General features: G+C 39.4%; 1 protein-coding gene across 6 annotated transcripts in view; it reads left to right on the top strand.

The window, feature by feature from the left end:
• The window catches only part of LOC307119795 (myosin phosphatase Rho interacting protein), an 80266-nt gene that overhangs the window by 20484 nt on the left and 47013 nt on the right, over window positions 1-12769 (top strand). For all 6 annotated transcript variants that reach the window (XM_079806334.1, XM_079806335.1, XM_079806333.1 and 3 more), the window contains exon 4: window positions 11247-11398. In XM_079806334.1, the coding sequence (XP_079662460.1) occupies window positions 11247-11398 (152 nt within the window). The remainder of the gene's footprint in view (window positions 1-11246; window positions 11399-12769) is intronic.

The raw sequence follows: 12769 nt of genomic DNA, 5'->3' as shown, positions 1-12769 counted from the left end.
ATATCGGACAATATATATTCATTTTTAATGTTATTGTTATCTAGCCTGGTCCTGGCTAGGCTAGCCAGGCTAATCGTTATCGGCTTGATAAGAAAATTTGGCCAATATATTAAAGGGGTCATAAACTGCATTGTTTTATTGTTTATAATTTTTCCTGTGTTGTACTTATGATGTTAGTATGATTCTTACAAAAATGGCCATCATTTAGAAAAGAAGGCATTATTCCTACCCTGATTTTAGCCTCTGTTTGAAGAGGTGTGTCTGCTGTGAGACTTCAGTATTAACGCCACTGCTGTGATTGGCTGCTGTAAGACTTCAGTGAAAACACCCACTGCTGTGATTGGCTGCTGTAAGACTTCATTGTAAACACCCACTGCTGTGATTGGCTGCTGTAAGACTTCATTGTAAACGCCCACTGCTGTGATTGGCTGCTGTAAGACTTCATTGTAAACGCCCACTGCTGTGATTGGCTGCTGTGATACTTCAGTGTAAACGCCCACTGCTGTGATTGGCTGCTGTAATACTTCAGTGTAAACGCCCACTGCTGTGATTGGCTGCTGTGAGACTTCAGTGTAAACGCCCACTGCTGTGATTGGCTGCTGTGATACTTCAGTGTAAACGCCCACTGCTGTGATTGGCTGCTGTGAGACTTCATTGTAAACACCCACTGCTGTGATTGGCTGCTGTAAGACTTCATTGTAAACGCCCACTGCTGTGATTGGCTGCTGTAATACTTCAGTGTAAACGCCCACTGCTGTGATTGGCTGCTGTGAGACTTCAGTATTAACGCCACTGGTGTGATTGGCTGCTGTAAGACTTCAGTGAAAACACCCACTGCTGTGATTGGCTGCTGTAAGACTTCATTGTAAACACCCACTGCTGTGATTGGCTGCTGTAAGACTTCATTGTAAACGCCCACTGCTGTGATTGGCTGCTGTAAGACTTCATTGTAAACGCCCACTGCTGTGATTGGCTGCTGTGATACTTCAGTATTAACGCCACTGGTGTGATTGGCTGCTGTAAGACTTCAGTGAAAACACCCACTGCTGTGATTGGCTGCTGTAAGACTTCATTGTAAACACCCACTGCTGTGATTGGCTGCTGTAAGACTTCATTGTAAACGCCCACTGCTGTGATTGGCTGCTGTAAGACTTCATTGTAAACGCCCACTGCTGTGATTGGCTGCTGTGATACTTCAGTGTAAACGCCCACTGCTGTGATTGGCTGCTGTAATACTTCAGTGTAAACGCCCACTGCTGTGATTGGCTGCTGTGAGACTTCAGTGTAAACGCCCACTGCTGTGATTGGCTGCTGTGATACTTCAGTGTAAACGCCCACTGCTGTGATTGGCTGCTGTGAGACTTCATTGTAAACACCCACTGCTGTGATTGGCTGCTGTAAGACTTCATTGTAAACGCCCACTGCTGTGATTGGCTGCTGTAATACTTCAGTGTAAACGCCCACTGCTGTGATTGGCTGCTGTGAGACTTCATTGTAAACACCCACTGCTGTGATTGGCTGCTGTAAGACTTCATTGTAAACGCCCACTGCTGTGATTGGCTGCTGTAAGACTTCATTGTAAACGCCCACTGCTGTGATTGGCTGCTGTGATACTTCAGTGTAAACGCCCACTGCTGTGATTGGCTGCTGTAATACTTCAGTGTAAACGCCCACTGCTGTGATACTTCAGTGTAAACGCCCACTGCTGTGATTGGCTGCTGTGAGACTTCAGTGTAAACGCCCACTGCTGTGATTGGCTGCTGTGATACTTCAGTGTAAACGCCCACTGCTGTGATTGGCTGCTGTAAGACTTCATTGTAAACACCCACTGCTGTGATTGGCTGCTGTGAGACTTCAGTGTAAACGCCCACTGCTGTGATTGGCTGCTGTGATACTTCAGTGTAAACGCCCACTGCTGTGATTGGCTGCTGTGATACTTCAGTGTAAACGCCCACTGCTGTGATTGGCTGCTGTGAGACTTCAGTGTAAACGCCCACTGCTGTGATTGGCTGCTGTGATACTTCAGTGTAAACGCCCACTGCTGTGATTGGCTGCTGTAAGACTTCATTGTAAACACCCACTGCTGTGATTGGCTGCTGTGAGACTTCAGTGTAAACGCCCACTGCTGTGATTGGCTGCTGTGATACTTCAGTGTAAACGCCCACTGCTGTGATTGGCTGCTGTGATACTTCAGTGTAAACGCCCACTGCTGTGATTGGCTGCTGTGAGACTTCAGTGTAAACGCCCACTGCTGTGATTGGCTGCTGTGACAGCTCCAGTGATTGCAAAGGGAGCGTTCTTTGATCGCTTTTATAAATATCATTTAATCACAGATTGTTTTCATCCTATTAAGAGAAACAATGTGAAGTTGAGGCTTGAGTGTTTAGTCACTGGTTTGATTTACTGACACACAGACAAAGAACATCTGACTGTACATGAATCATATCAGAAATCACTGGTCTCAGATCAGACATTAGAATGATGTCGAGTCCATATTGTAAAAGTCTGTTTGCAAAGCCTGCGCCAAAATTGCGACTGATTTATCAAAGAATCCACAGAGAAATGTAGCAAATACAGATAAATAATGCTCAGACATTCACATTGTTGAAAATAAATAAGCACATTCCTAGCATTAAGATCTTTGGAAGGTAAAGTTATTTTTAGTGCAGTGATCCTGCATCGCTCTTCTCTCCTCGTCATCTCACTAACACGCCAGAGGGCGGGGCCACAGATGCGATGATGAAGTAGGCGTTGATCTTTCACCTCATAGATAAGCACATTCCACAATGAGTCGTTCTCTGGGCTTGGTTACAATAAAAGCTGTTTTTGGACTAACAAGGAAGTTTTCAGTTCTGAAACTATTGGATATTCTATAGTATGATGACCTCATATATGTCAAATGAACCCTTTAAAGCTGATGAATAATGGATTATTTCCTTCAGCTGAGACACTTCAGATGCGTACTGTTCGCCATGATGGTTTTGAATAGCTTGAAATATGATTGGAATCACTTTTCACACAGTTCAGTGCAACAGCCCGAGTCTGTCATAAAAGGCTACATAAAATAATAATGCGAACATGGGGTGTGCTTGGGACATGGCTTTAACGGTGATGAGACTTTTGTTTTTGTAATCAGGCTTTCAAAAATTATATAAAAACTTGGATTTAGATTTATCGGCCTGTATATCGGTTATCGGCTTTCAAATATCAAGAATTATCGGTTATTGGTATCGGACAATATTTTCATATCAATGCATCCCCAGTGAGCCTTGATTATTGAACACGGTCTTGCTGTAGTGCACGTCCTTGGTGAATCTGCCCCGATGTTGACCTGCGGGCCGGGCGAGGGTTAAAGCGGTGCTCTGGACACAGATTCAGCAGTCTCTTTGTGTTGTGTAAAACGCTCAGTCAGTTGGGCAGGGTTCCCAGAGGCACCTCTCTAAAGACAGCAGTAGAGGAGTTTTAATGTGATTTATCATTATTGCAATCGTCCCATTCACGGATGTGTTTCTTTTTGTAGTTTATCAACTGTTTAGACTGTTCAGGGATTCCCAAACTGGAGTTTACAAGTTGATGAAAAGCCATTTTGGAGTCACTTTTCCTTGTTGAGCATTGATCTGACCTTAAATGAAATAATTCATGAATGCTTTGTAATAAAGAACTAAGACTGATCACCCAGTAGATTATTGCAAAAGTGAATAAATTTAAAACAAATATTCTGAACTAAACATTTTTATTTTATACCAAATATATATTTTTATTACATAATTTAGACCCTAAAATCAAAGCCATATGTCTAAGTTGTGTTGCAAATTTGAAGTTGATATCACAAAAATTGAGCCCGCTAAAAGGATATAAATGGTAATTTCCATGATAAAGCAACTTTCTATTTCAAACCAGTTTTCACTGGATGCCTTTTGAGTGTTTAAGCATTTGAACGATACCTAATTAATGATCATTACTACACTCTCAAAAATAAGAGTACACAATTGTACCTTTTAAGGTACAAGTGGTCGTCACTGAGGTGGTACCCTTAAGAGTACATTTTTGTACCTCTAAGTTAGGCGTAGGCAAGTTTGGTCCTAGAGAGCTGATGTCCTGCAGAGTTTAGCTCCAACTCTACTTAGCCACCACAGTATACAACTCATGGCTCCCAGCATTCATTGCAGCATTAAGTATGTCACCATTGTTGAGATTCATATGCTGATTCTTGATATCTGTGTGCGTATAAACTTTTCTCCCCCTAGAATATATTTAAAAATCAAATCTGTGGCAAGAAAGTATATATCAATATTTTTAGTCAGTGATGCGTTTAATTTTAATAACAATAATCAAACATTTTTGTGTATGGCTTCTTTTGATTTGAACAGATTATGTGTTTTGTTAACACTGTAACAAAATCCACAAACTTGCATAAAAAGCCAAGAGTCAAACTGCCAATCTAAAGGAAACTGATCACCATAACGGTGACCAAACATTTTCAATAAAACCTCAACATCTAAACCTCTGTTAATTCTCAATAAGAGCTTCTATAGACGTCTTTCAGGGTTGGAGCCAAACTCTGCAGGATAGCGGCTCTCTAGGACCGAACTTGCCTACCCCTGTTGAGGAAAACAATGGTAAAATTGTTCCTTAAGGACCAATTGTGTACCTTTTAAAGGTACAGTTATACGTGTTGTTCCCCAAGAAACCTTTTTTCCTGAGAGTGTATTACTAAAATGTGTAATGGGGAAAAAAGGCAATAAAAAAATTCCCAAAGTGTCCCGCTTGTGGGTCACTGACAGTCAACAGGCTAAATAATTAAAAGAAAATCTTGAGATAAAAGCAATTAAAATAAAACCATAAAATGAAATCTTAACAAATAAAACAATAAAAAAAGATTAAATCTATGTATATATATATTTCATGTGACCATTAACCAGCATCAGTGAACTATGAACATGGGAATGTGTTGTAAAAATATTAATTTAATTATTTGCTGAAAATCTCATGAAAATAAATATTTTAGGTCAAAGTTGCTTTGGCTGATGGTAAAGTTTGGGAATCCCTAGTCTAAATAAGGATTTTTGTGAAATTTAAATATGAAAATCAGTGTCTCTCTAATCAGTCTGATAACTAATTTCAAACTTTTGTCTGTTTGTATGATAATTAAACAAAATTGTAACTCATTTCTGGATTTAAATGGTCCTGCAGTTGGACAAATTAATTTTACATGTAAGTAAACGACAAAAACAAAATGGTGAAATTGTGACTAGTTAGAGTTAACAACTTTCCTTGAAACATACAGTATATGTAAATTTTTAATGTAACTAATCTAATACATTTTTTGCATGAATTTTAAACATGAAGTTGTAATGAACTGTAAATGTAAAATGTTCTGCAGGACAAAAATGGTGCAATGTTGACTAGTCCCCTAAATGCTTTCCCTTGTATATTGATATACATGTTTGGTGTTCAAAAATTTTACATTCAGTTTGTCAACAGACCAAAATGAGCACAGGTTGTGGATAAACGAGTGCAGTGGTGGTTAGTTTGATGGAACTAGTCTGGCAGTAAATAAAGGGCAGAAGTCAAATACAATATTTGAGCTTGAGGGACTTTGATCTGCAAATATGATTCACTGAAAACAAAGCAGTCTGTAATTAAAAGCTTGTTTTTGACTGTGGTTGAACATAGTGAGTTAAATGTATAAATGAAAATTCATTCTTTATTTAACCAGGTTAAAAACTCATTGAGATTAAAATCTCTTTCACAAGAGTGACCAAATAACATAAACATACAGATACACATCAAAACAATAAAACACAATCAAGGATCACAACAGCAGTTTACTAAAGGATAAAACGCATAATCTGTTAAAAGCCATTTAAGCTCGTTTTGTGATGAAAGCATAGTAAGCTTTGAGATGTTTTGTAAATTATTCCAAGTGGAAGAAGCATTATATTTAAAGCTTTTTCCCCCAAGGAACTTTAAGATATAACAAATAATTTAAATGAAGATTGTAGCAAACATTTTTATTTGTATTTGTAAAAGCTGAGTGACACGATGGAGTTAGACCACAAATACACTTATAAATAAAACAATACCAATTCATAGTTTTCACATGACGTCACACGCTTATAGGAACGCCCACCTGGAGGCTTTCCTCCATTGTCATTTTTACCAGGTTTGTAGTCAGTATTATTGCAGTAAGACAGTGATATTAAAAGACCAAATTCAAAATATTTATTGATGATCCATACTTTGTACAGGAAAGCAGATGAACACAGAATATTAATGCAAGGTTTCTCGTTAAAGCTGCACTATGTAACTTTTCCGTCTGCTAGAGGTCGCCTGTTCAAAATAAAGGCGTAGTTTGATGACGCCACGTTTGAGCACAGAATCTTGGGACATGTGGTCTTCACCTCAACCGGTGGAAAAGAATCGGGAAATCATGTTGATGATGTGATTATTAACGTTACTGTAGTCTGAAGCAGAGCAGGAGCTGAGCAAGGCCGCTGGAGCGATTGTTAATAAGATGAACGCAACACATGCCTCACGAGCAGTGGGACTTTTATTATGCCACAGTCGCCGGCACCATATCCGCTTTTCTGGTCATGAGTATGAGGTAACGCAGCTTTGTTTATCATATTAGACACATCTGAGTGTGTTGATAATGATGTTATTGCGTTCTTTCGGCGGCTGCTATGACACTTGTTCACACTGCAGTGAGAGTAAAGCGTTTCTGGAAACCGGGGGAACGCAGATATGACACAATCGACAGGCGACTCCCTCACATGTCCCGGTTCATTGGTTAAAATAGCAATTTTCTCACGTTTTAAAAATAGTTGGAAACATTTGGGATATTGTAAATACTCTACTGAACAAAATATACAAAACTGGCCTAGTGGTTTTTGGATATTTTACTGCAAAAATTTTACATAGTGCACCTTTAAAGTCGCTGTAAAGGCAATTCTGAGATTTTTTTCTAAACACATTATAAATGTTAGAAATGTATTGCTGAAACAAATTACAAAGACTGTAAACTATGTAGTACTGAATTCAAAAGTTACTGTGCGTTCACACCGCCGCCGGCGAGAGCGTCAAAGTGGCCGGAAGTCATTCATTCTCAATGGGAGCCCGGCGGCGAGCTCCGGCGAGAGCGGCGCGGCGCGTCTTGGACGATTTGGGCGTCGAGGAGAGTTGGAATCAGGTCAACTTTATGGTAATGAGCTACGACGCGCTTCGGCGGCAGCCGGCGGCAACCAATGGGAATGTAGAAGTGCTCCGCTTGAGATGATTCTAGAGAACGCAGCGCTGTAAACTTTGGTTCCGACCACATTAGTTCCCAAGCAAAATAGAGGAGAGGTTGATCACTGCTGGTGCGGCAGGTTTGATAAGAAGATGCGCAACATTATTTATACACCACACAAATGGCCTTTAATTGGTTTATTTCGTTAGCAAACATGTAACTATAATTGTTAAGTTCTTTCCATCGATCTGCTTTTTTTTTTAAACTTTCACATTTAAATGATTTCATGAGGTTATATTATACGGTTATACCCTACTTGTGGTCAGTCAGCACAAACGCCGATCAACATGATTGTTTGCTTTGCAGCCCCTTTAAATGCTGTTTCAAAAAAGACCAAGCATTTGATCTACGTCAGAGCGGCAGCGCGTCCACGAATCTTCTACAGCGTCGATGGCTGGGCGGCCAGAGCGAAGTTTGACGCTCTCGCCGGCGGCGGTGTGAACGCACAGTTAGACCGTTAAACAGTTTTTCACCGTTGCTGTGTTCAGGATTTTCTGGGCGGGGCTAAAACGGTGGCTCGATGACGCACTGGAGCCACCGAGCCTGGCTCCTCCCCTAACAAACACTATCATAACTAGAGCACATTCGCATCAGTTTGCCCGCTCGATCGCGAGTTACTGTCAGTACTGTTAGTTACTATAGTCTACAACTTACAAAACAGCTTTCAAAACAAACACGATGATCAAGAAGAGGTGGATTAATTTTGTGAACAGCCATCTTGATGGAGAGCTGAGGATCACCACCGACGCCTGCCTCTGCAGTGACTTTACACCGGATAGTTTTACAAACTTTCACCGGAGAAAACTGGGATTCACTGATAATCCGCTGCAGAACCGACTATCCCCCGCCCAGGCCTTCATCCTCCCGTCCCGCCGACATCTGGTGCGTCGTGATCATAGACGCTCGTGATCAGTGAGTGTTGTCTTGTGTGCTACTGCCGCTTTCCCGCGAGTGGGCGTGGTTTCGGCGCCGACAGCGGACACACCCCCAGCGTTTGAGAGCAGAGAATGCTGCTCATTTTTTCAAGTTTTTGATAAGCTATTTTATGTACTTGGCGGATTTTTTAATGATTCAAATTTGGCTGGGTGGTTAATAACACATTTATCTGTGGTGTGAGAAACTCAGAACACATGTTTAGTTTTGACTTTACAGGGACTTTAAGTGTGTTTCCCATCGAAAACCATTATAAAGAAAACGCGTTGCGTTCATATTCTTGGCTCATCTACTCGCCTGTATATAGTATGCATCATCAAAAAGGTGTAAACTGAATTTAATCTTTTGATATCACTCTTTTAGTACATTACGACACTTTAAGGGTGGGTTGCGCTAATAATGATTCTTTAGCCTGGCGTCGGTTCTCCCTCCTTCTGCTGTTTGATCAGATCTATAATATAACGGTTTTACTGCGTAATTAATCTGTGTTCAAGTGGTGCAACAACTCGATTTAAAATAAAACACGTATCAACAAATCCTAGATTAGTGTTAAACTTTTCTTAATTTAATCCTTATTGGGGCAACTCGCCCTATAGTGTTTTTCACATTTAATGTTTTAGGATGTCCCGTTGTTTTTAGCTATTGAAATACAGCAGCAGGTGCTCTATGTGGATCATAAGTGGCCAAAACGTGCATCTTGTTCACATATTTTTGTTTTAAGATCGAAATTTGACAGGCTTGTGCTGAAGTTCAATGGATTTCTATTGCGGTTTCGCCTTCCAAGACTGAAAACTATTATATAAAACTTCTTCGAGTATACAAAGATGGCAAATCAGCTTTATCATACAAAATGCAGTGCTTGATGGCTATAACCAGTAATAAAAGTGTAAAGCGCTATGATAAATGGTATCAAGTTTTTTAAAATAATGTAAATTCATATAAAAGCAGATCTTTCTAATCCAAAAGTGGTAAAAAGTGGTTTCTTGCACTAAAAGAAAATAAAGATTTGTTTCTAAAATAAAAACGCAATTTAAGTTTAAGTTTAGAAAGTAGTTTATCGATATGTGGCTTAAAGGGATAATTCACCCCCAAATTTTAATTATCCCATAATTTACTCACCCTCAAGTCATCCTAGGTGTATATGACATTCTTCTTTCAGACGAATACGATCATAGTTATATTAAAAATATCAAATGCTGACTGTAAATAATGAAGAGTTTGTGAAGCCAATGAAGCACAGCAATAAATAGCAGTGTTGTGTGAATAAAGATGGTACATAGCATTGGGAATGTTATCACAAAAAATATTAGTTATATACAAGGAAAATAAAATGGGTCCCAGAACAGACCCCTGAGGGACACCTTTAGAGACTGACAAAACAGATGAGGTACAATCCTTTAAAAACACACACACTGTGTTCTGGCTGAAAGGCGGTTGGCAAACCATTTGATAGCATTTTCTGAGAGAACAACAATGACAAGTCTTTTTAAAAGGATGTCATGATCAACTGTGTCAACTATGAAGTGCTCAATCATATTTTACTACATGGAGCAGTTGATATCACTCTGCAAAATAGAAATCATGCAACTTGCATAATGTCATGTTACATCTGGTTAGGAGTCAAGTTAAGTCAAGTCATCTTTATTTATATTGTGCTTTATACAAAACAGATTGTGTCAAAGCAGCTTCACAGTAATAAACAGAATCAATGATGCAAACTTCATCAAATATGGAACAAATTCAGCAACAAGTTAAGGGAGGTTAAGGTTTCTGGCTTCGAATGAACCCTGCGGGGCTTATTACATGACAACCCCCCCACCGGCCTTTAAAAATGGATGATGTCTCTTTTATGGAACTTGAATTTCTCCCATGATGCCTCAGCGGCTTTATCTGCACCTCAGCTGTCATCACTCCGTCGTGTCAGCGTCATGTGATCAGTGGTTTTAAAACAAGCAAACTTGTTCAACAGCCGCACCAAAGAGAATCACCGTAAACAAGCGATTAAAAGGAAGCTGAAAATGCAACTTTGAAAGGCAAGCGTTTAGTGACGGCCTGTTTTTTTCAGGGTTTTGTGTTGTTCCTCTTTCCAAATTTCTGATGAGTGTGTGTGTGTTGCTTGGTCACTGTTTCTCTGTGTGTCAGTCTTTCCCGTTGAAAGAGTTATTGTGTGTGTGCGTGTGTGTGTGTGTGTGTGTGTGTGTGTGTGTGTGTGTGTGTGTGTGTGTGTGAATGCTGGCTGCAAAACAAAGAAGGAATTTTGTGACTCGTCAAGAACAAGAAGTAAAATATCGAGAGATGTTGTGAAAGAGAAACTTGGATGAATGTCAGAGGAGGTTTGTGAGGAAATACAGGGAGAATGAACTGGTTTGTGGTGTTTTTGTGATGTGTATTTGAGGGAGGTCATGTGCCACATGTTCACACACACACACACACACACACACACACACACACACACACACACACACACACACACACACACACACACACACACACACGCACGTTTACTTCACTATCTAAATAAGGATGTACCATAGACTTCTGTTTGTTTTTATATCGAGCAGTTATATTTTTTTTATCATTTATACAAATCATGCCTGTTACGCATAACAATAAGGTTAAATTTGTTAACATTAGTTAACATGAACTAATAATTAAAAATACTGTTAATATTCTTTCATGGATCTGAGCTGACATGAACTAACAATGAACATTAGGTTGTTTAACTAATGTTATCAAAGATGAATAAATACTATCACAAATGCATTGCTCAGTGTTAATTAATGCTTTAATTAATGTTAACTAATGGAAATGGTATAAAGCTGAGACACACACATCTTGTCTGATTTTGTCAAATGGTAAGTTGGTGATAAGGGTTTTTTTTGTACACAGATCCTTCTAATATGCTGGTTTGCTCAAGAAACATTTCTAATTGTTATCAATGTTGAAAACAGTTGTGCTGCTTAATATTGAAATGCTGATGAAGCTACTAATGTGTGTGTGTGTGTGTGTGTGTGTGTTTCAGGCCAGCACTCTTCCACAGGGCACCATAAACCTGAATCAGTGTGTGGATGTTGTGGACGGTGAGAGCCGGACGGGTCAGAAACACTCACTGTGCATCTGCACACCGGAGAAAGACCATTACATACGTGCTGAGAGCAAAGAGATCATACATGGGTGAGTTACACTCACTCAGATGAAGAATGAGCATTAATTCATATCTCACAGTTGATCTCAAAGGGATAGTTCACCCAAAAATGAAAATTATCCCATGATTTACTCACCCTCAAGCCATTCTAGGTGTATATGACATTCTTCTTTCAGACGAATACAATCAGAGTTATATTAAAGAATATCCTGGCTAATCCAAGCTTTATAATGACAGTGAATGGCTGTTTCTGGTTTGAAGTCCATAAAAGAGAGACTGGTAGTGATTGTATTCGTCTGAAAGAAGAATGTCATATACATCTAGGATGGCTTGAGGGTGAGTAAATCATGGGATAATTTTCATTTTTGGGTGAATTATCCCTTTAAGACGTAATGACAACTGTCTGATGGTAATACAATACTGCAATGATGATTTAAAATGTAAATATAACATCCCACATCAAATTGTTTTCATTTTCAGTAATGCATGCACACTCACTCCATGATCTATTTGAGGTTTAATTGTGTCTTTGATGTATTTAATCATTAACATTTACTCATTTAACAGCTACTTACAAACAGAGAATATCACAAGAAATTTGTCATAGAGGACTCACTATTTAGAAGCATAAAAATGCATTAATTTATAAGTCTTACAGATAAGAATACAACTATTATTTATGGTGGAAAAACACCTAATAACCATATTAGAAAGCAGGAGATGTTGAAACTAACATGAAACAAATAAAGATAAAGATTTTATTTTTTACAAATGATGCAATGATTTTAACTGTTTGTTAAATTCCTCATTGTTCATCTGGTACATGGGTTTGGTTTTAGACAATAAAGCTGCACTATGTTACTTTTCCGTCCGCTGGAGGTCGCCTATTCAAAACAAAGGCGTAGTTTGATGACGCCAAGTTTGAGCACAGAATCTTGGGACATGTGGTCTTCACCTCAACCGGTGGGAAAGAATTGGGATAGGACTCGGGCAGAAATCATGTTCATGATTTGATTATTAACGTTACTGTAGTGTGAAGCAGAGCAGGACAAGTGTTGTGGAGCTAAGCAAGGCCGCAGGAATGATTGTTAATAAGATGAACACAACACAAGCCTCACGAGCAGTGGGAGTTTTATTATGACACAGTTGACGTCACCATTTCCGCTTTTCTGGTCATGAGTATGAGGTAACGCAGCTCAGTTTATCATATTAGACACATCTGAGTGTGTTGAAAATGATGTTATGACGTTACTCTGTGCTTCTCTCAGCGGCTGCTATGACACTTGTTCACACTGCATTGAGAGTAAAGCGTTTCTGCAAAATAAAACCGGAAACCGAGTCTAACGCAGATATGACGCCATCAACAGGCGACTCCATCACACGTCCCGGTTCCTCGGGTA

The sequence above is a fragment of the Gobio gobio genome (genome assembly GCF_949357685.1).
Source record: "Gobio gobio genome assembly, chromosome: 23".
NCBI lineage: Eukaryota > Metazoa > Chordata > Actinopteri > Cypriniformes > Gobionidae > Gobio > Gobio gobio.
This window is presented reverse-complemented; position numbering and strand designations above follow the sequence as displayed.